This window comes from Endocarpon pusillum (assembly GCF_000464535.1).
Source record: "Endocarpon pusillum Z07020 unplaced genomic scaffold scaffold1121, whole genome shotgun sequence".
NCBI lineage: Eukaryota > Fungi > Ascomycota > Eurotiomycetes > Verrucariales > Verrucariaceae > Endocarpon > Endocarpon pusillum.
Window position 1 is genome coordinate 31971 of NW_006913632.1, and position 14457 is coordinate 46427.

General features: G+C 51.7%; 5 protein-coding genes across 5 annotated transcripts; 3 read left to right on the forward strand and 2 right to left on the reverse strand.

Annotated features, from left to right (window-relative positions):
- Window positions 1–212: 212 nt before the first annotated feature.
- Window positions 213–1797, forward strand: EPUS_08526 (uncharacterized protein; the record flags this gene model as incomplete). Its single annotated transcript, XM_007789492.1, has 3 exons — window positions 213–341; window positions 423–925; window positions 975–1797. The coding sequence occupies 3 exons, from the start codon at window positions 213–215 to the stop codon at window positions 1795–1797; spliced, it is 1455 nt and encodes a 484-aa protein (XP_007787682.1).
- Window positions 1798–2234: 437 nt separating this feature from the next.
- EPUS_08527 (uncharacterized protein) lies at window positions 2235–6197 on the reverse strand (the record flags this gene model as incomplete). The annotated part of the gene is made up of 3 exons (XM_007789493.1): window positions 2235–3159; window positions 3207–3807; window positions 4772–6197. 3 exons carry the CDS (start codon window positions 6195–6197, stop codon window positions 2235–2237), a joined length of 2952 nt encoding a protein of 983 aa, XP_007787683.1.
- A 908-nt stretch (window positions 6198–7105) lies between these two features.
- Window positions 7106–8350, forward strand: EPUS_08528 (uncharacterized protein; the record flags this gene model as incomplete). Its single annotated transcript, XM_007789494.1, has 1 exon — window positions 7106–8350. One exon carries the CDS (start codon window positions 7106–7108, stop codon window positions 8348–8350), a length of 1245 nt encoding a protein of 414 aa, XP_007787684.1.
- Window positions 8351–9167: 817 nt separating this feature from the next.
- On the forward strand, window positions 9168–11291 carry EPUS_08529 (uncharacterized protein; the record flags this gene model as incomplete). The annotated part of the gene is made up of 3 exons (XM_007789495.1): window positions 9168–9626; window positions 9699–10679; window positions 10767–11291. The coding sequence occupies 3 exons, from the start codon at window positions 9168–9170 to the stop codon at window positions 11289–11291; spliced, it is 1965 nt and encodes a 654-aa protein (XP_007787685.1).
- Window positions 11292–12170: 879 nt separating this feature from the next.
- Window positions 12171–13699, reverse strand: EPUS_08530 (uncharacterized protein; the record flags this gene model as incomplete). The annotated part of the gene is made up of 4 exons (XM_007789496.1): window positions 12171–12734; window positions 12793–13035; window positions 13149–13230; window positions 13344–13699. 4 exons carry the CDS (start codon window positions 13697–13699, stop codon window positions 12171–12173), a joined length of 1245 nt encoding a protein of 414 aa, XP_007787686.1.
- Between the last annotated feature and the right edge of the window lie 758 nt (window positions 13700–14457).

Sequence of the window (14457 nt, forward strand, 5' to 3'; positions counted from 1 at the left end):
TCTTATGCTTGAGGACAGTTTGTGGTGTAGGGCAATAACAGGGACACTGCCTACCCACCAGAGATCCTGCGCTTGTATTCAGCATCGCATTGCGCCACCTCATTCTTAACTCATTTTCCTACACAACCTACCTAACGCTTCTGCCGCAACGCCGAGACAGCGCCTTAACATTTCTCGGCCGCAGCGGTAATATTATCCGCTGCTGATTCATGATGGCGGACTCTACGCGAATACCTGGCGAGCATGTTAAATGTCATGAGTGCTCAAACACCTGGCCCCGCCAGCAAGGAGGTCTTCAGTGCCCGCGCTGTGAGTCGGAATTCGTGGAATTCGTTGAGATCGTGAGTTCATCCTTCCCGTCCACCTCCATGGATGCGCCTACCCTACAAAGAGGTCGGTTCTAACTGTTTGTTTCTGTGCAGGTATCAAATCAGCCGTCACCCGATCCTCCACCACTAATAGATACCGCTGGCGATAGCGATGATAGACACTTAACGCGCTCACGATCGTCAGACTTTCCCGAACAACACAATTCCTGGCGGAACTTCCCAGATCCAGATGAAGACGATATTGGTGAGTTGGATTTTGGCACAGCACCGACACCGCCCAGAGGTTATCATTGGGAATCAAGAAGTCCGAATGGCAGCTCGTCATTCACCTTCAGCATGTTTAACTCTAACGGAGGTCCTATGATCATCACAAATAGTAGAAGCCGAGGCGCTGGCGGACCACTTGGAGATCCAGCCATGGCCGAGGTAGAGCATGATTTTGAAGACCTGGTTCAGACCATAATGGGAGTGACGCCGCAGCAAGCAGGTCGGGATCGGGGTACAAGGAGGCCAGATTCACCGCTGCCACCCGGCTTGGGGTTTGGTCCTCCAGGCCAACCACCGCCACATACACAGTTTGGTGGTCCGTTGATGGGGTGAGTGCTCTTTGAAGTCGAGTGGGGCCCGTGCTGACTGATGAAACAGGCTTTTCAGTACACTATTGCAAGGCCTTGGTGGTGGTGGTAGAGGTGAAGGTGGTGCTGATGGAAACCTTGGTCCTTTTGCCATGCTACAACGTATGATGGATCCGGCCAATGCCGCCCAAGGCGATGCAGTCTTCTCGCAAGAAGCACTAGATCGGGTGATCACACAGCTTATGGAGCAGAACCAGGGTAGCAACGCGCCAGGTCCTGCCTCAGAAGCTGCCATTCGCTCATTACCGAAGAAGACAGTCGAGAAGGACATGTTGGACGATAGAGGCAAGGCTGAATGCTCGATATGTATGGATTCGGTCGAACTGGGAGACCAAGTCACCGTTCTGCCATGTAAACACTGGTTCCATGAGATCTGCATTACTGCATGGTTGAAAGAGCACGACACCTGTCCTCATTGCCGGAAAGGTATATCGACACCGCCAGAAGCGAATGGACATGCCTCACGAGGAGGTAGTGGCCAGCCAAATAGACCACCGAGACGAAGATCCTCTGCTGCCATGCCTGGTGGTTGGCAAGAGAACACAGGTACGTCACGAAGTCCAGTGGCTGTGGAAGAGACGTCTCCTGGACCACAAGATATCCGTGCAGCAAGAGAACGCTATTACAATAGTCAACAGCCAGAGGATCTAGAGAGGCGCGATACTCACGGAGAAAGGAGATCATCGAGAGCAACGCCGCCATCATCATCATCATCATCGAATGACAGAAGGCACCGCAGTAGATCACATCGCTCCAGCTCATACAACAATAGTGGTGGAGGAGGATTTGGTGGCTGGGTGCGATCTTTTGGCAGTAGTGGTGCTGGGCGGTGAGGAACTTCATGACAAGACACAGGATGCGAGAAAGACTCAAGACAACAGTGGTGGTCAATGGCCATCAATGGCACTGAGGTGTGCAGTCATTCACCATATCAGCCCGGTCTGAGTTGCAGACTACCTTCAAACTTGCGAACAAGCGAGCTCTGCATCCATTTAGAGGGTGTTTGGGAAACTCGCAGGTCAGCACCCTGCCCTCTTGTGGTTATATGCGAAGACCACCACAAAAGATCGAACAGTCATGCAGGTTCCAAACCGAGCGATGCAAATGCCATTTCAGGCAATACGGACGAGCATAATCAAAGCTGTTGACCCTCTAAGTCACCTCTCACAAGGTAAATATACGTTTGTCTACACCACCAAGCCCCCGGCATGTCTAAGCCTTGGGATAGATTCTTCAACCTGTCTCCATGCACTTAATTCAGAGACCTGGCTCACTCCATTTCAACACGAAATCCCTTGAACCCCTCTGCAATGTCTTTTACCCCATCATTTTCCTCCTCCACCTCCTTACTGCCATCGAAGCCACCCTTCTTCCCCTGCTTCGCTGCATTCCCACCCCGATGCCCAGCACCCACATCATCCTCTCCTCTAAACCATCCTTCCCTGACCCTCGCACAAACGTCTTCCAATACACACGCACACCACTCCCAATCACTCAAATCCAAATACACCTGTCCACTCAACCTCGTCCACAACCTCCCCTTATACTCATATACCGCGATGAAAGTGTCGAATTCATCCACAAACGTCTCTTGCATGTAATCCACCACTCTCCCCACCTCTTCCTGCGCCATAGCCCCTTTGACCACACCTTTCCTGTTCTCGTTCTCGTTCTCGGCCGTGCTCGAATCCAACGGAGGGGAAGCGATGGTCAAGGGGAGGCGTACGTTAGCGAAGGCGCAATCTCGCAGCGATCCGGCCCCGCAGACTCCTCCTTCCCTGTCGGCACTGTTCTCCATGACCTCCGTTCCTAAGATCTCAGCCACGCGATCGCCTCCTTTCCTCATGCTCTCCCTCAGATACCGCATCAGGTTCTCCTCTCCGCCGCAGACCTCCCCTCTGAACTTTCGTGCCGCGGGGACGCAGTAGTAGGGTGCGTTGTCCGTGGTGGCGACGAACTGGAAGAGGGCGGTGAATGGGGTGGCGTTGGGTGCGAAGGCGGGGAGCGGGTTGCGGATTGAGGCTTGTGAGGTTGGAGGGGGCATGTAGCCGTGGGAGGTGGGATAGGTGGTCCGGATCAGGTGTTGGTTTCGGAACGGGACGTAGAACAGGGCGCAGCCGCGCGGGGTGAAGAGCCATCTATTGACGAGGGGTTCGTGGTTAAGTGAGTGTTTGAAGACAAAGGGAGGTAGATTTCTTGGAAAGAATGGTCATCAGTGAAGGAAGGGTAGATGACGACTCACTTATGACAATTCGAGACCAAGAAGTCCGGATCCAACACCCCCAGATCCAGCGGGATATGTCCAATCCCGTGCGCCGCATCGATACAGCTCAGCACCCCCAGCCGTCTGCACTCATCCGTCAACCTCTCAAACGGGAACCTCACCCCGGGCACCGCACAGATCGTATCGAACACGGCCACCTTGGCCCTTAACCCCTCCCGCTGCAACCCCTGGACGACATCAACAAATCTCGCCACCACCTCCTCATGCTCACAGGGGAACTCATACCCCTCCACCTTCCTCGCCGTGACGGTCGGGTTCGTCTCCACGATCGAGAAGATGGTCTTCTCGCACGCGCCGTAGATGGTGTCGAAATACACGATCACGTCCTTGCGCGGCTCGTAGACCAGGTTGCGGAGCACGGTGTTGATGCCCAGCGTGGCGTTCTGGACGAAGACGCAGGTGTCGAGGGGCGCGTCGAGGAGGGCGGACACGGCGCGGCACGACGCCAGGAGGAGCTCCGAGTAGGTGTAGCGCATGAATTTGTCCGGGGCCGCTTCGGCCAGGCCTTGGAAGTGGCGGAGCGAGGTCAGGACCGCGTGCGGGTAGGTGCCGAAGGAGCCTGTTGGGGGGTTTGGTTAGGGAAGGGGTTGGGGTTGGGAGGGTTGAGGGGATGGGATGAGATGGGAGAAGAGAGGAGAGAATGGGATTGGACAGGACAGGACAGGACAGTTATCAGATCGGGGTATGGTGATGAGGATGAAAGATGATCGGGCGGCAATGGGAGATTGTACAGCGATGGAATCATATAGGGTTTGAGGAAAAGGAATACAGCACCATGATTGAGGTTCTTGAAGCTCTTATCAAATAAGAAATGCTCTCGCATCGGCTTGCCGAAAGGAGTACTTTGGCTGGTGGAGCCCATCTTTTTTTGACTTGGAAAGGCCGGGAATAACGAAACTGGCAGGCAATCTAAAACTTCAAAGGGGCGTTTTCAAAGACGCGAGGAAGAGAAGATACGTAAACAAGTCAGTTGGAAATATGGTGACGGACGAGGATGAGTGGATTGATTGATATGAGTCAGCGGGGGGGATCGGAAGGGCGTAACTTTAAGCCTGCCAAGCGTTCCTCGGTTGGGGCCGCGTACATCTCTGCCTCTGCAACTGGTATTGACAGGGGAAAAAAGGTGGAATATGGTCGGATCAGCAGAATAACTGTGCACGGAAATGATGTCAGTGGATTGTAGATAGAGAGTAAGAATGACCTTGTATTTCGATGAGGATCTGTTATGGGCAATATGAAAAGCCTGGCCGCGCGCTGATAAAAAAAACAAAGTTCTTTCAACAACCTGAAGATCCCATTCCAGGCCTCCACCTCCCTCAACCTTCTAGCTCATCCAGTAATATTTGGAAACCGGTTACCTAAGAATGCATAGAAAGGAGCACACGTCGATCATCACCGTCTGGGACCCGCAGAACTGAACCCATCTTCCGAGACTGGTTTCTGCACCAATGACGCCCGCAGAAGCAGAATGCCGCCTGAATTTCCATTTCGTGCAAAGAGATTCGTGACAGCGACTGCTCAACTTTGATTCGTGAGAAGCTGTTGCACATCAGGGGTGGGCGGGATCTTGAGCTGATCAAGGACGGTCGGGTCTTCTCTGAACTCTTTGCTTTTGATGGTGGCTCGCGCGAACATGAGGTTCCGTTCGACCACTTTGCCTTCCTTGCCCGGCATGGGTCTGGTGCCATCGAGGACGCGGGTCAAGAAACGCATCAGGCTGCTCATTGCTTCGATCTTGGCAGACAGCGGTTCTCGGGAGACGTTTTCCAGTGCCTCGGAGAACATGGCCGGCATGTAGTATGGTAGTATTGCTTTGCCGTCCTGGTAGCCATCCACATTCAGTCCGTTGACCAGTTTCCGTCGTATTGACACTGGGAGAGAGTCGAAGGCCTGGGAGAAGAGCTCGGCCTGCTCGGCATCCGCGGTTCGACTCATCAGAAGCATTCGTAGTAGAGCACGCTCTTCCGGGTCTTGTACAGACAGGCGTCGGAAACCCTTTTCAACCAGCATCTCGGCTCGCCGGGTAAGCACTGTGTCGTATCCTTCGCGGAGTGAGCTGCGGCCCTCTATGATATCGAGCGCCACTTCATGGGTGGTCAAGTACGCCTGAGCAACTGGCTCAATCATCATTTTGGCACAGCGGGCATCGAGGTGGCCGGCCGCCCCGGCAACATCCAGAATCAATTCCAAAAATTTGAGGTCAAAGGCATGCCTGTGCCCCCTCATCTCTAGCAAGCCCTCGAGATTACCTGGCACATTTTCCGCCTGTGCAAGCTGGCCGCCATTGAGAGTAGAACCCAATTTCAAACCCAAGAAAAGCTCTTCTTTGTGCTTGTCATCAAGCCTTCTGATGCAAGGAATAATGTCAGCCTTTGCGGCCTCATAGATAACCATGTCATGATTGATCGCATGAGCTGGGAGACCCGTGATCTTGGAGACATCTTCAGCAAGCGCCGGATCCTTGCCTAGATCGTTGATGATGGTTGAAGTGAGCAGATTAAAGAGGTCCGCCTTCTTCCGAAGACCGTCTATGAAGAGCTTGCGTAGCCTCTGAAAGGTCTCGGGTTTTAGTTTGACAAATTTGTTCTGCGAACTCGTGAAAGCCTCGTAGTCGTCATTCCAGATCCACTTCAGTGCAAGCATGCCAACGAGCGTGCGGTTTACTTCGTCGTACTCCTTGCCGAAGAGAAGACACGATGGCGATTTCTCTTGCCCTTCATCTCCCATACTAGGCTCACCAGGCTCAGAGGCCGTCGAAGCATTTTTAAGGCGTTCAAGCTCTGGCACAAAGGCATCCGCGATCATATGAAGTGCTTTGGCATCATCGGCTTCAAAGAAGATGCCCTGGAAAACAGTCTGCTGCAGTTTGGTCTCTGTATTGAGCTTCTTCATTCTGCGCGTGGACAGTTTGTCTGGCGAAAGTACTTTCCACAGCTGAGCCCAAGACATTTGATAAGGGCAGTTTGAGAATGACAGTAGCAGCACAGGTACAGGTGCCCATACACGGCCGGAGGTTCTAGAAATACTGCTGCTGGCGCTGTGAACAAGTATATCGACTGTTCAACTGATCTCAGCCGCGTGCTTCTCACCGTCACTTGTAACAAGTGAATACAATGTCCGAGACCCCAATACCCGTATGACCACCTCTTATTTGCCCAGGTGACAAAGGGAGGTATTAGGCGGTCAGGTGCCTTGCAAGGCAGTCTTCACTCCAACACTAGCATCGGCACCAGCGGCTAGTAATCAAAGAACACAATGATATAGCCGTGCTGGAGATGGAGATGTTTGCCGTATGTGTGAGCACCCACTAGTGGTGGTCCATGAGATGATGTCTATCTCTATCGTCGTGCTAATCCCCCAGGCTGGGCTGTGTTGTCGCAGGCCCAATGCGCTACTCTTTCTATTGGTGGATAGTGCAGCACAAGTGGGGGCGCCTTTTGTCCCCAAACTCTAACAAGACGCTGCGCCTCCCTTCACATTAGAGAATCCAACAGTCAACCTCATCTCCTTGTCTTCTTGTTATTTGATACCACCTACCCTTATCAGCCTCATTTACAGAACATGAGCTAGCCTCGTTTGACCTATACATATGCATTTCAGCTTTGTGTCTCGGATACCTGCCTTCTTGGTGACGCTCTGACGCCTTCCTTCGATGTTATATCTGTGCAGCTTGTTGCATATTCTGCGCCTTGCTACAGCGGCGGAGATGATGCTCAATGACCATACCCTGGATCCTCCTCCATTGATAAAAGCTTGGTCTCGCTCCATTTCATGTTGAAGCCTGGTACCCTAATCTAGAGTGTTCTTGGATCCTTCTAACTAACTAGTGTATCTATCGCGCCTGGCGCTTTCGCACTATGCCACTCAACTTCCCTACTTCGAGGACGCACTGGCGGCTCGATGTCGTCAGTCTGCTTGCCGTTATTGGCGAGTCAAGCATGGCTAAACATGCCCAACCCCTGACCGCCTCATGGCTATGTCTCCTACCACGATTGATACCTGCTCCTCAGGCACTCATCCACCCTGCTAGGCCTGCCGGATTGCCATCGCAACCCGCCCACGTTGTTGGTATCCATTCGGGCAATTACCTCCAGGAGCTCAACTACTTTGCCAATTTGATACACCCGATATCGGACCTCAAAAGGCATAGCATTCATGAGATCTATATCAAGCACAAGCCGATCAAGGACAGAAGTGGCTTTGGTAATGAGGACAAGGTCAAGGAGATTGTTACCAAGTACTTCTCCTTCCTCAATTTCTTGACAGTTGGCAGTACCTTGCTTAGCCTCGCACTTTTGGTGTGGTCCGTGATTCACCAAGACGGCCCTGCGTGCATAGCAATTGCCATCATATCCATAACCTCTACCCTAGTGGGCGGGGCCTCGTATTGGCGCCCTCTTCTAACAGAGCGCACCTATGATTCCGACGTACCACCAGGCGATATCGTTATACGGACAAGAAGCGGCGCTTTCGTGGTTGTTCACTGCACGGAGGAGGTGGCCCGCGAGCTTTATGTTGGAGCAGAGGACTGTGATTATGTGCTGGATACTCGCCCGGCCCAGGTCCTTGTCGGAACAGGCACGATCCTTCTCATGATCGGTGTTGTATTGGTAGGGAACTGCACCTTTGAGATGCAGGTTGCCCTTGGAGCATCTTATATCGCGCTTAATGGTCTGTACTGGGTCGCAGCACTCCTCCCCCCGCGCAACAACTGGGACCTGTTTACTCGATATGAGTGGGATGAGGCACGTGTCATTACCAAAGAGTCCTACACATGCACCCTTTACGAAGCAATCATTGCCGCAAGTCGTATCAGCAAAGACAAGGTTGGAGAAATCAAGACGTCTTGGGCGAAAACCAGCAGGGCTGCTCCAGATACACCTGTGTGGAACAAGTGGCTCGATGAGGTGGCAGAAAAGGGAAACACAGATGTCGACGGCAAGCCGTGGGATCCAGTCGAGTCGTGGAAATCAATCAAGAGGAACGACGATGCGGAGAGGGGCATTGTGAAAAGTGAAAAAGATATCGGTCCCATAACCAAGGGTGTGCTTCGTCGGCCTACTGATGAAGTGAACGGCAGAAAGGTCAATGCAGGAAATTGAGGTATGTTGAACATCAGGTTCGAGCATTCTTCTCCTTGTTGCGGCATCAGTAGCTGTAGCATCACGGAAATGGTTATTTGTTTCAAGGACTGTGCTCTTGGATCGTCACTTCGTTTTACTACTGTCAGCAATACCGAGTATTGGACGTCTTACTCATCTTCAACCCATTCCATCTCACTACACAACTTTTGTGCGCAATGCTCGATTCAAAAAGCGAGTCAATACATACGTAATGACTTAGTCTCTCTTATTCTACTTATTTGCAGATGAAGACCATCATTCTAAGAAAGCTGGAGGAGAAGATACCCGTTCAAACGAGCCCCTGCCCCCGGTTATCTACATTGCAGTGCTGTGACTTGGTGAACGTGATATCGAAGCCGGTGGAGGACAGCATTTCTAGGTTTAACTCACCCTCGCTTAAAGAGCTCTACGGTCTTGCTATTTTGAAGCTGAGATAACCAGTCCAGGGCTTGACTACACATATCCCACCACATAGCTCGTCCTGACGCTTGCCTGAAACACCATCTCCAGTTTTCAAGAGTCTGAAAAAACGCAATGGCGTGCAATATATGTTAGACGCTTGATTCCTAACCCTGCCATCCTGGGGTACCACATCTCACTCCCCGGCGACTTTTTTCGGAGCATCGGAACTATTATCACTTTGACCGATATCCTCCTACCATAGTTATCCCAAGATCAACCCCTTAGCGCACCCAATATTCAGTCACTCAGTATCCGGCTCGCACGAAAGTCAGCCAGCCGCGTAGCCAATACGTATCAAGTTCAGCAATCTAAGCAAAACTCACGACAATGCAAAATGGATTTGAAGCGAGTGGGCGGCTTGCAAAACCTTCTGGATGCGTTGGACGTTGCCAAGCACAAGCATTGGTCACAGCACGGTGTGTCGGAACACTACCGCACCAACAATGACACCTCACAGACACCACAAGGCACAACTAGACATTTCCGAAGCGCTACTACTGGCAGTCGCTCTGGTTCCACAGGTTGTTCTGCATCAAGGGCTACCGAACAACAAGTCGCTCCCTACGTTGCTCCCCTTAGTTTTACCGCTGATCATCATAACCGTCCAGCTCACCTTTCAGCCACTCAACCGTCAGCACAAGTGAAGATGGGTGGGTTCTCCGAAATGGACAGTAAGTCGCTTATCGCAGCCGCCCTGGCTCCCGATCCTGGCGTTCCAGATCCTGGAAAGAAAGTCAAGAAGGGCTACAGCAACGGACCGATTACTCCTAATTCGAATGTTACAAGGCAGAAGGTGAGTTCAGGTCTTGTTCTTGGCCATCTCAGCTGCCTCCTGGCAAAGGTACTTATCTGATTACTCTTGCAGAGCACAGTGCCATCCAGCTCGGGCAAAAGACGGAGACGTGCATCAAGTGTCTCCTCGCAGACTAGCCACCACGAAGACAATTTGCCCGTTTCCAAGAAAAGTCACACAAGGGAAAAAGATGCATCTATTGGTGAGAAATTGGTGACAGGTCTTGAGGGCAGCACCAATCATCAAAAGACTGCCGGAACCACTCATAAGAACAGCCGTCCTGGTGGTAGCGGTCGCTATGACAATAATGAAATCCAAGCCCATTCAGTCAGTACAAAACAGTGTGAAGAGACCAAGAAGCCGGCCAAGCCAGTGTCTTCCTACGTAGTCTCATCGCAGGGGCATGCGGAGCTAGAAGCCAACCCTAAGCTCGTGGTCGGTACTGAACCCCCTCAACGGAAAGTGAGAAGTGCCTACGGTTACAATCAGGATCTTGGCCAGGATGTCAACCACCAGGTCGTCGATCGTGACAACCATGAATTTAACGATGAACATACTGAGACCCAGTTACCAAATCCTCCTCAGTCCTTATCCACCCGCCCAGCCAACAAGAAGCCCCGCCTCATCACCAATGCCGACCCTTTTACCCCCTCTCCTCCTGGGACGCCCTCGGCATCATCCCTTCAGCACGAGCCCGACACTGACAACAATAACAACGACGATGACGATGACGACGGAGATGACGAATATACCAACACTCCACCCTCACGCAGGAAGAAGACTGGGACCAACAAATCCACCGCCACCAAATCCAAATCCAAAGCTCGCATCGCCTCCGCCAAAAACCGCAAACAGAACTTCCCCGTCGCGAGCGCCATCTCCGAAGCCTCCGAAGCGGACAAGATGATGTTTCGCATGAAAGGCGAAGGGAAATCATGGAAGGAGATCACGGCCGAATGGACGCGCATGACGGGGCGCAAGCCGGGATTCAGCACTCTGAGCGTCAGATTCGGAAAATTGCAGGAGAAGTTTGCCAGGATGGGCGATATGGACGTACGCTTCCCCCCCCTTTTCTCCTTCCCTTCAAAATTCTTACTTGTTCACTCCCAATCACTGACCTTTCTTTTCATCCCCTTGTAGTTCCACCGCCTCCTGAAATTCAAGTCCCAGCTCGAGACGGCGTTCAACAGACGCGAGAAATGGGACCGCATTGCCACGATGATCGTGGAGGATGGCGGGGCCGTCTACACGGGCCAGGCTCTGCGCGTGAAGTATAGGAATCTGGTGGAGGTGGGGTTGCATAGGGAGGATGGTGCGATGGGTGATGGTGGGGTGGAATTTGCTGGGGTGGAGATTGCGGAAGAAGGAGAAGGGGAAGCGGGCGGTGAGGTGGCCAGTTTCGATGAGTGGGATCGAGAGCTCATGGGCGATGGAAATGCTGAGATTGGCGACGAGATCGGTGATGACGACGACGAAGGGGCCATGATGCTGAAAATGAGCCGCAGGAAGAGGGGCAGGAGGCGTCGCGGTCGTCGTGTTGAGCTGCCGCGCTATCATGATGATCTGGAAGGGGAATTTGATGAAGATGATGAGAATTTCATGGATGGCGAGTTGTTTGGTGGTGGTGGTGGTGGTGGTGGTGGTGGAGAGGATATGAGTGAGTGAAAGGGTGTCACGACAACGTGCCAGCTATGGTCATGCTAGTGGTGGCGATGATGATGGTGGTTTTGAAGATGGGAGGTTTTGATCACACGAGGCCTATGATGATGACGACGATATGGATGAGATTGGGACTTGGTTCACCATGAAAAGCAAAGTTGGGAAGGCGGAAACTCTTCTCCTCATTCGTCCATACACTTGTCTGCTTGGAAAGAAAGAAGAAGAAAGCAGAACGATTGGCGAATTTCTTCGTTGCAGAGGGATTTCCTAAGCCAGAGGAGAGAGAGAAGAGGCACACCACATAGAGCTCACGATAGAGATACAAAGAGATCCGCTAGCAGAATCCTCAAAACATTCATTAGTTACAAGAAGACCTTCAGGAGAAAAGCCCAGTCTTTACCCTTTAGATCGCAAACAACGATTAGAGGTTCAGATAGGTGTAGTAAATCAAGCTCAGCGATGTCTTAAACCATTGCTTGATTTGTTATTAGCTAGTACTAATAGTTGACCAAAAGTCTATTTCCCTCCCCAATCTCAAGAGCCAAGGAAGAAACGCCTGTCTGCATGCTCAGGTACAGTACATGACCGCGCGAATGGCTTGCTTGCCACCTTTTTTTTTTCCTGACCCTTCGAGACATTTGGCATTAGAGCTTGAACAAAGTCCCCCCCAAAAAATAAAGCAAAATATTAGGTGATGGTGACATATATGTATTGGTACAAGCGTTCAAGTCCGACGCCTATGACACCGCAATTTCCTCCCGCCCGCCTGAAAATTGCTGTGGAAATATGGCCGTAAGAAGGGTATCATTTGTTTCCCGCCGATCCCACGCTAAGGGTTCGCTTCATCATTATTATTTTTAATTGTTGTGGTACAGGGGCTGCTGCTCATGTGTTATCGTGAGCGGATGCTGAAAGACGGGTTCGCTTTGAGGGGTGAGCATCATCCATGTGGCGATCATTGAACTGCTGCTCTAGCTGGTTCAAGCGCCGTTTTAGGTCCTCCTCATTCTTGCGGAATGTGTCTAGTTCCTTCTGTAGACGGACCTCTGATTCTTTTCTCATGATGTTGATCAGCTCTAGTTCGTTGACGCGTGTTTTGAGTTGGTTGTTGTGGTGGAGAAGTTGATCGTAAGTTTGGGGAGGTTCGAGGTGGCGGTCCATCAGGGAAGAGGTAGAGCCGGGTGACGGGTGGTTTAGGTGCAAGGCTGGGAGAGAGGGCGGGGAGTGGAAGGTGTGGTCGTTCAGCATCACTCCGTCGAAAATGTGTTGGGGAGCAATGTTGGGGTCGTGGGATGTACCCGGGGTGTCTGCTCGGGAGATGGGCGAATGGGATCGATCGGAAGCGCCAGAAGAAGCCTTGTGTGAAGATATCCGCTGTGCGTGGTTTCCCAAGGGCGGTGTTCCTGCATCTGATCGAGCTGCGGACAGACCATTTACGTCGAAAGGGGGCTGTAGAGTAACCTCATCAGAATGAAAATCACCAGGACGCGGGAGGTAAGCGGCTTACCTTCTTTCTCTGGGCATGCATAGTCGACTTGACCCGATTTCGACTCTTGATCACGTCGGTCTTGAGACTGATGGGACGAGGTCGCCCGTGGAGCTTGAGGAATAGCCCGCACGCATTGCACAGCACCGAGCCCGTCTCATCCCTTCGCCACAGTGGTGTAGTTGACGTCTGGCAATTTTGACAAACAGGCTGCACAAAGGGAAACCCGTTGTCAGCAAGTGTGGCAGCCATTTCGTAGGAATTCTGCTCTAGAGCGATATTGAGATGGGATAAGATTGATCGAGGTTGGATCCCGATAAGCTCAAAGACTTGGCGCCAATGCGCATTCAACTTGAAGGCTTCACTGACTGACTTACCGGAGCATTGCCAGAAAGAGAGGCGGGAGCAGGCGAGGAGCTCGCATAATTCACACTGGGTGCCGCATGATTGGAGAAGGATCTGACATTTCGTGAATAAGGTCAGTTTCGAAGGTGCTTGACCAGGGAGAACGCGACTTGGTAGGCAGAGTACGCGACGGAGAGCCTCGTCAACACAAAGCATCTGTAACATACCTCAACTGTGATGATGGGGCCGAGGCAATCGAGGCCAATGCTGAAAGACCGGGTAAGGAAAAGGAGGCAGTGCTATGAGGCGAAGTCTGAATAGGTCGCTTGTTGTATTGATGTTGTTGCACGAAGGCCGCGTTGGAAGCTTGTGTAGAAGTGGAGGATGGTCGAGAAATCTCCGTAGCAGATACTGCTGGCGTGGGTAGAGGGGAGGCGCCTCTAGACTCGTAGGGACTGTAATTACTATACTTCTCAAGGTCGTTTCGGGGGTGAGGTGCAGAGACAGAACGAAGGTGTTCGACGGGCGAAGCCCTGTAGAGCAAGGGAGCCAGCGTCATTAATGGTACGTGAACATCTGTCATGGAACTATGGTACAGAAGATAGATGGAAGGAAAAGAGAGAGCCGTTGGACATTCTGCTGCAGTAGAAAAAGCCTGTCTATCGATAAATCCTCCCTATGTTATCGCCGATAACTGACATGTTGTGAACGGGCCTGGAGAACTAATTTCCCTACCCCTATCGAGGCGCCTAAAGGTGAGTCCGCATTCCGCTGTCCTGACGCCAGTCCGGCCTATATATAGAGGAGAGGTGCAGATAGACTAATGTCGATCTGTTTGGTCCCGATCAGCAATCTCTGTACTTTAACTGCTGGAAGTTGTATTTAGTTAGACAGAGCAGTCGAAGTTACGGTGCAGGTAATAGGTCAAGGGTCTTCTGTGTACGACCAAACAAGTCTGACCGTTCTTGGGCATACCAGTTAGTGTTGGAAATCACAAATAGTAGATTATGTACAGGACGCTTTCGTAAAGGATGGTAGATTGCTTTCATGTTGGTGGCTCAGCATTCTGGCCGTGGTGCAGAGGTTGATTAGGGAAAGGATTGACCATAACGATTATTGTATCGTACCCCTGTTAAGGCACTATTTGAACCGAGTCGATGTATAATCTACCGCCAACGAACACGGCATGAATCCATCGAGTATGAAACTGCCCATGGTCATCCTGGGGCATTATCGTCGGAAATCAACATGATCTGAGCTAATAACTGTGGTACTACGTATAATGAGGTGCAGATTAGTGCATGCCCCCTGAAGAGTACCTGAGCCCCACAATTTCTGTGA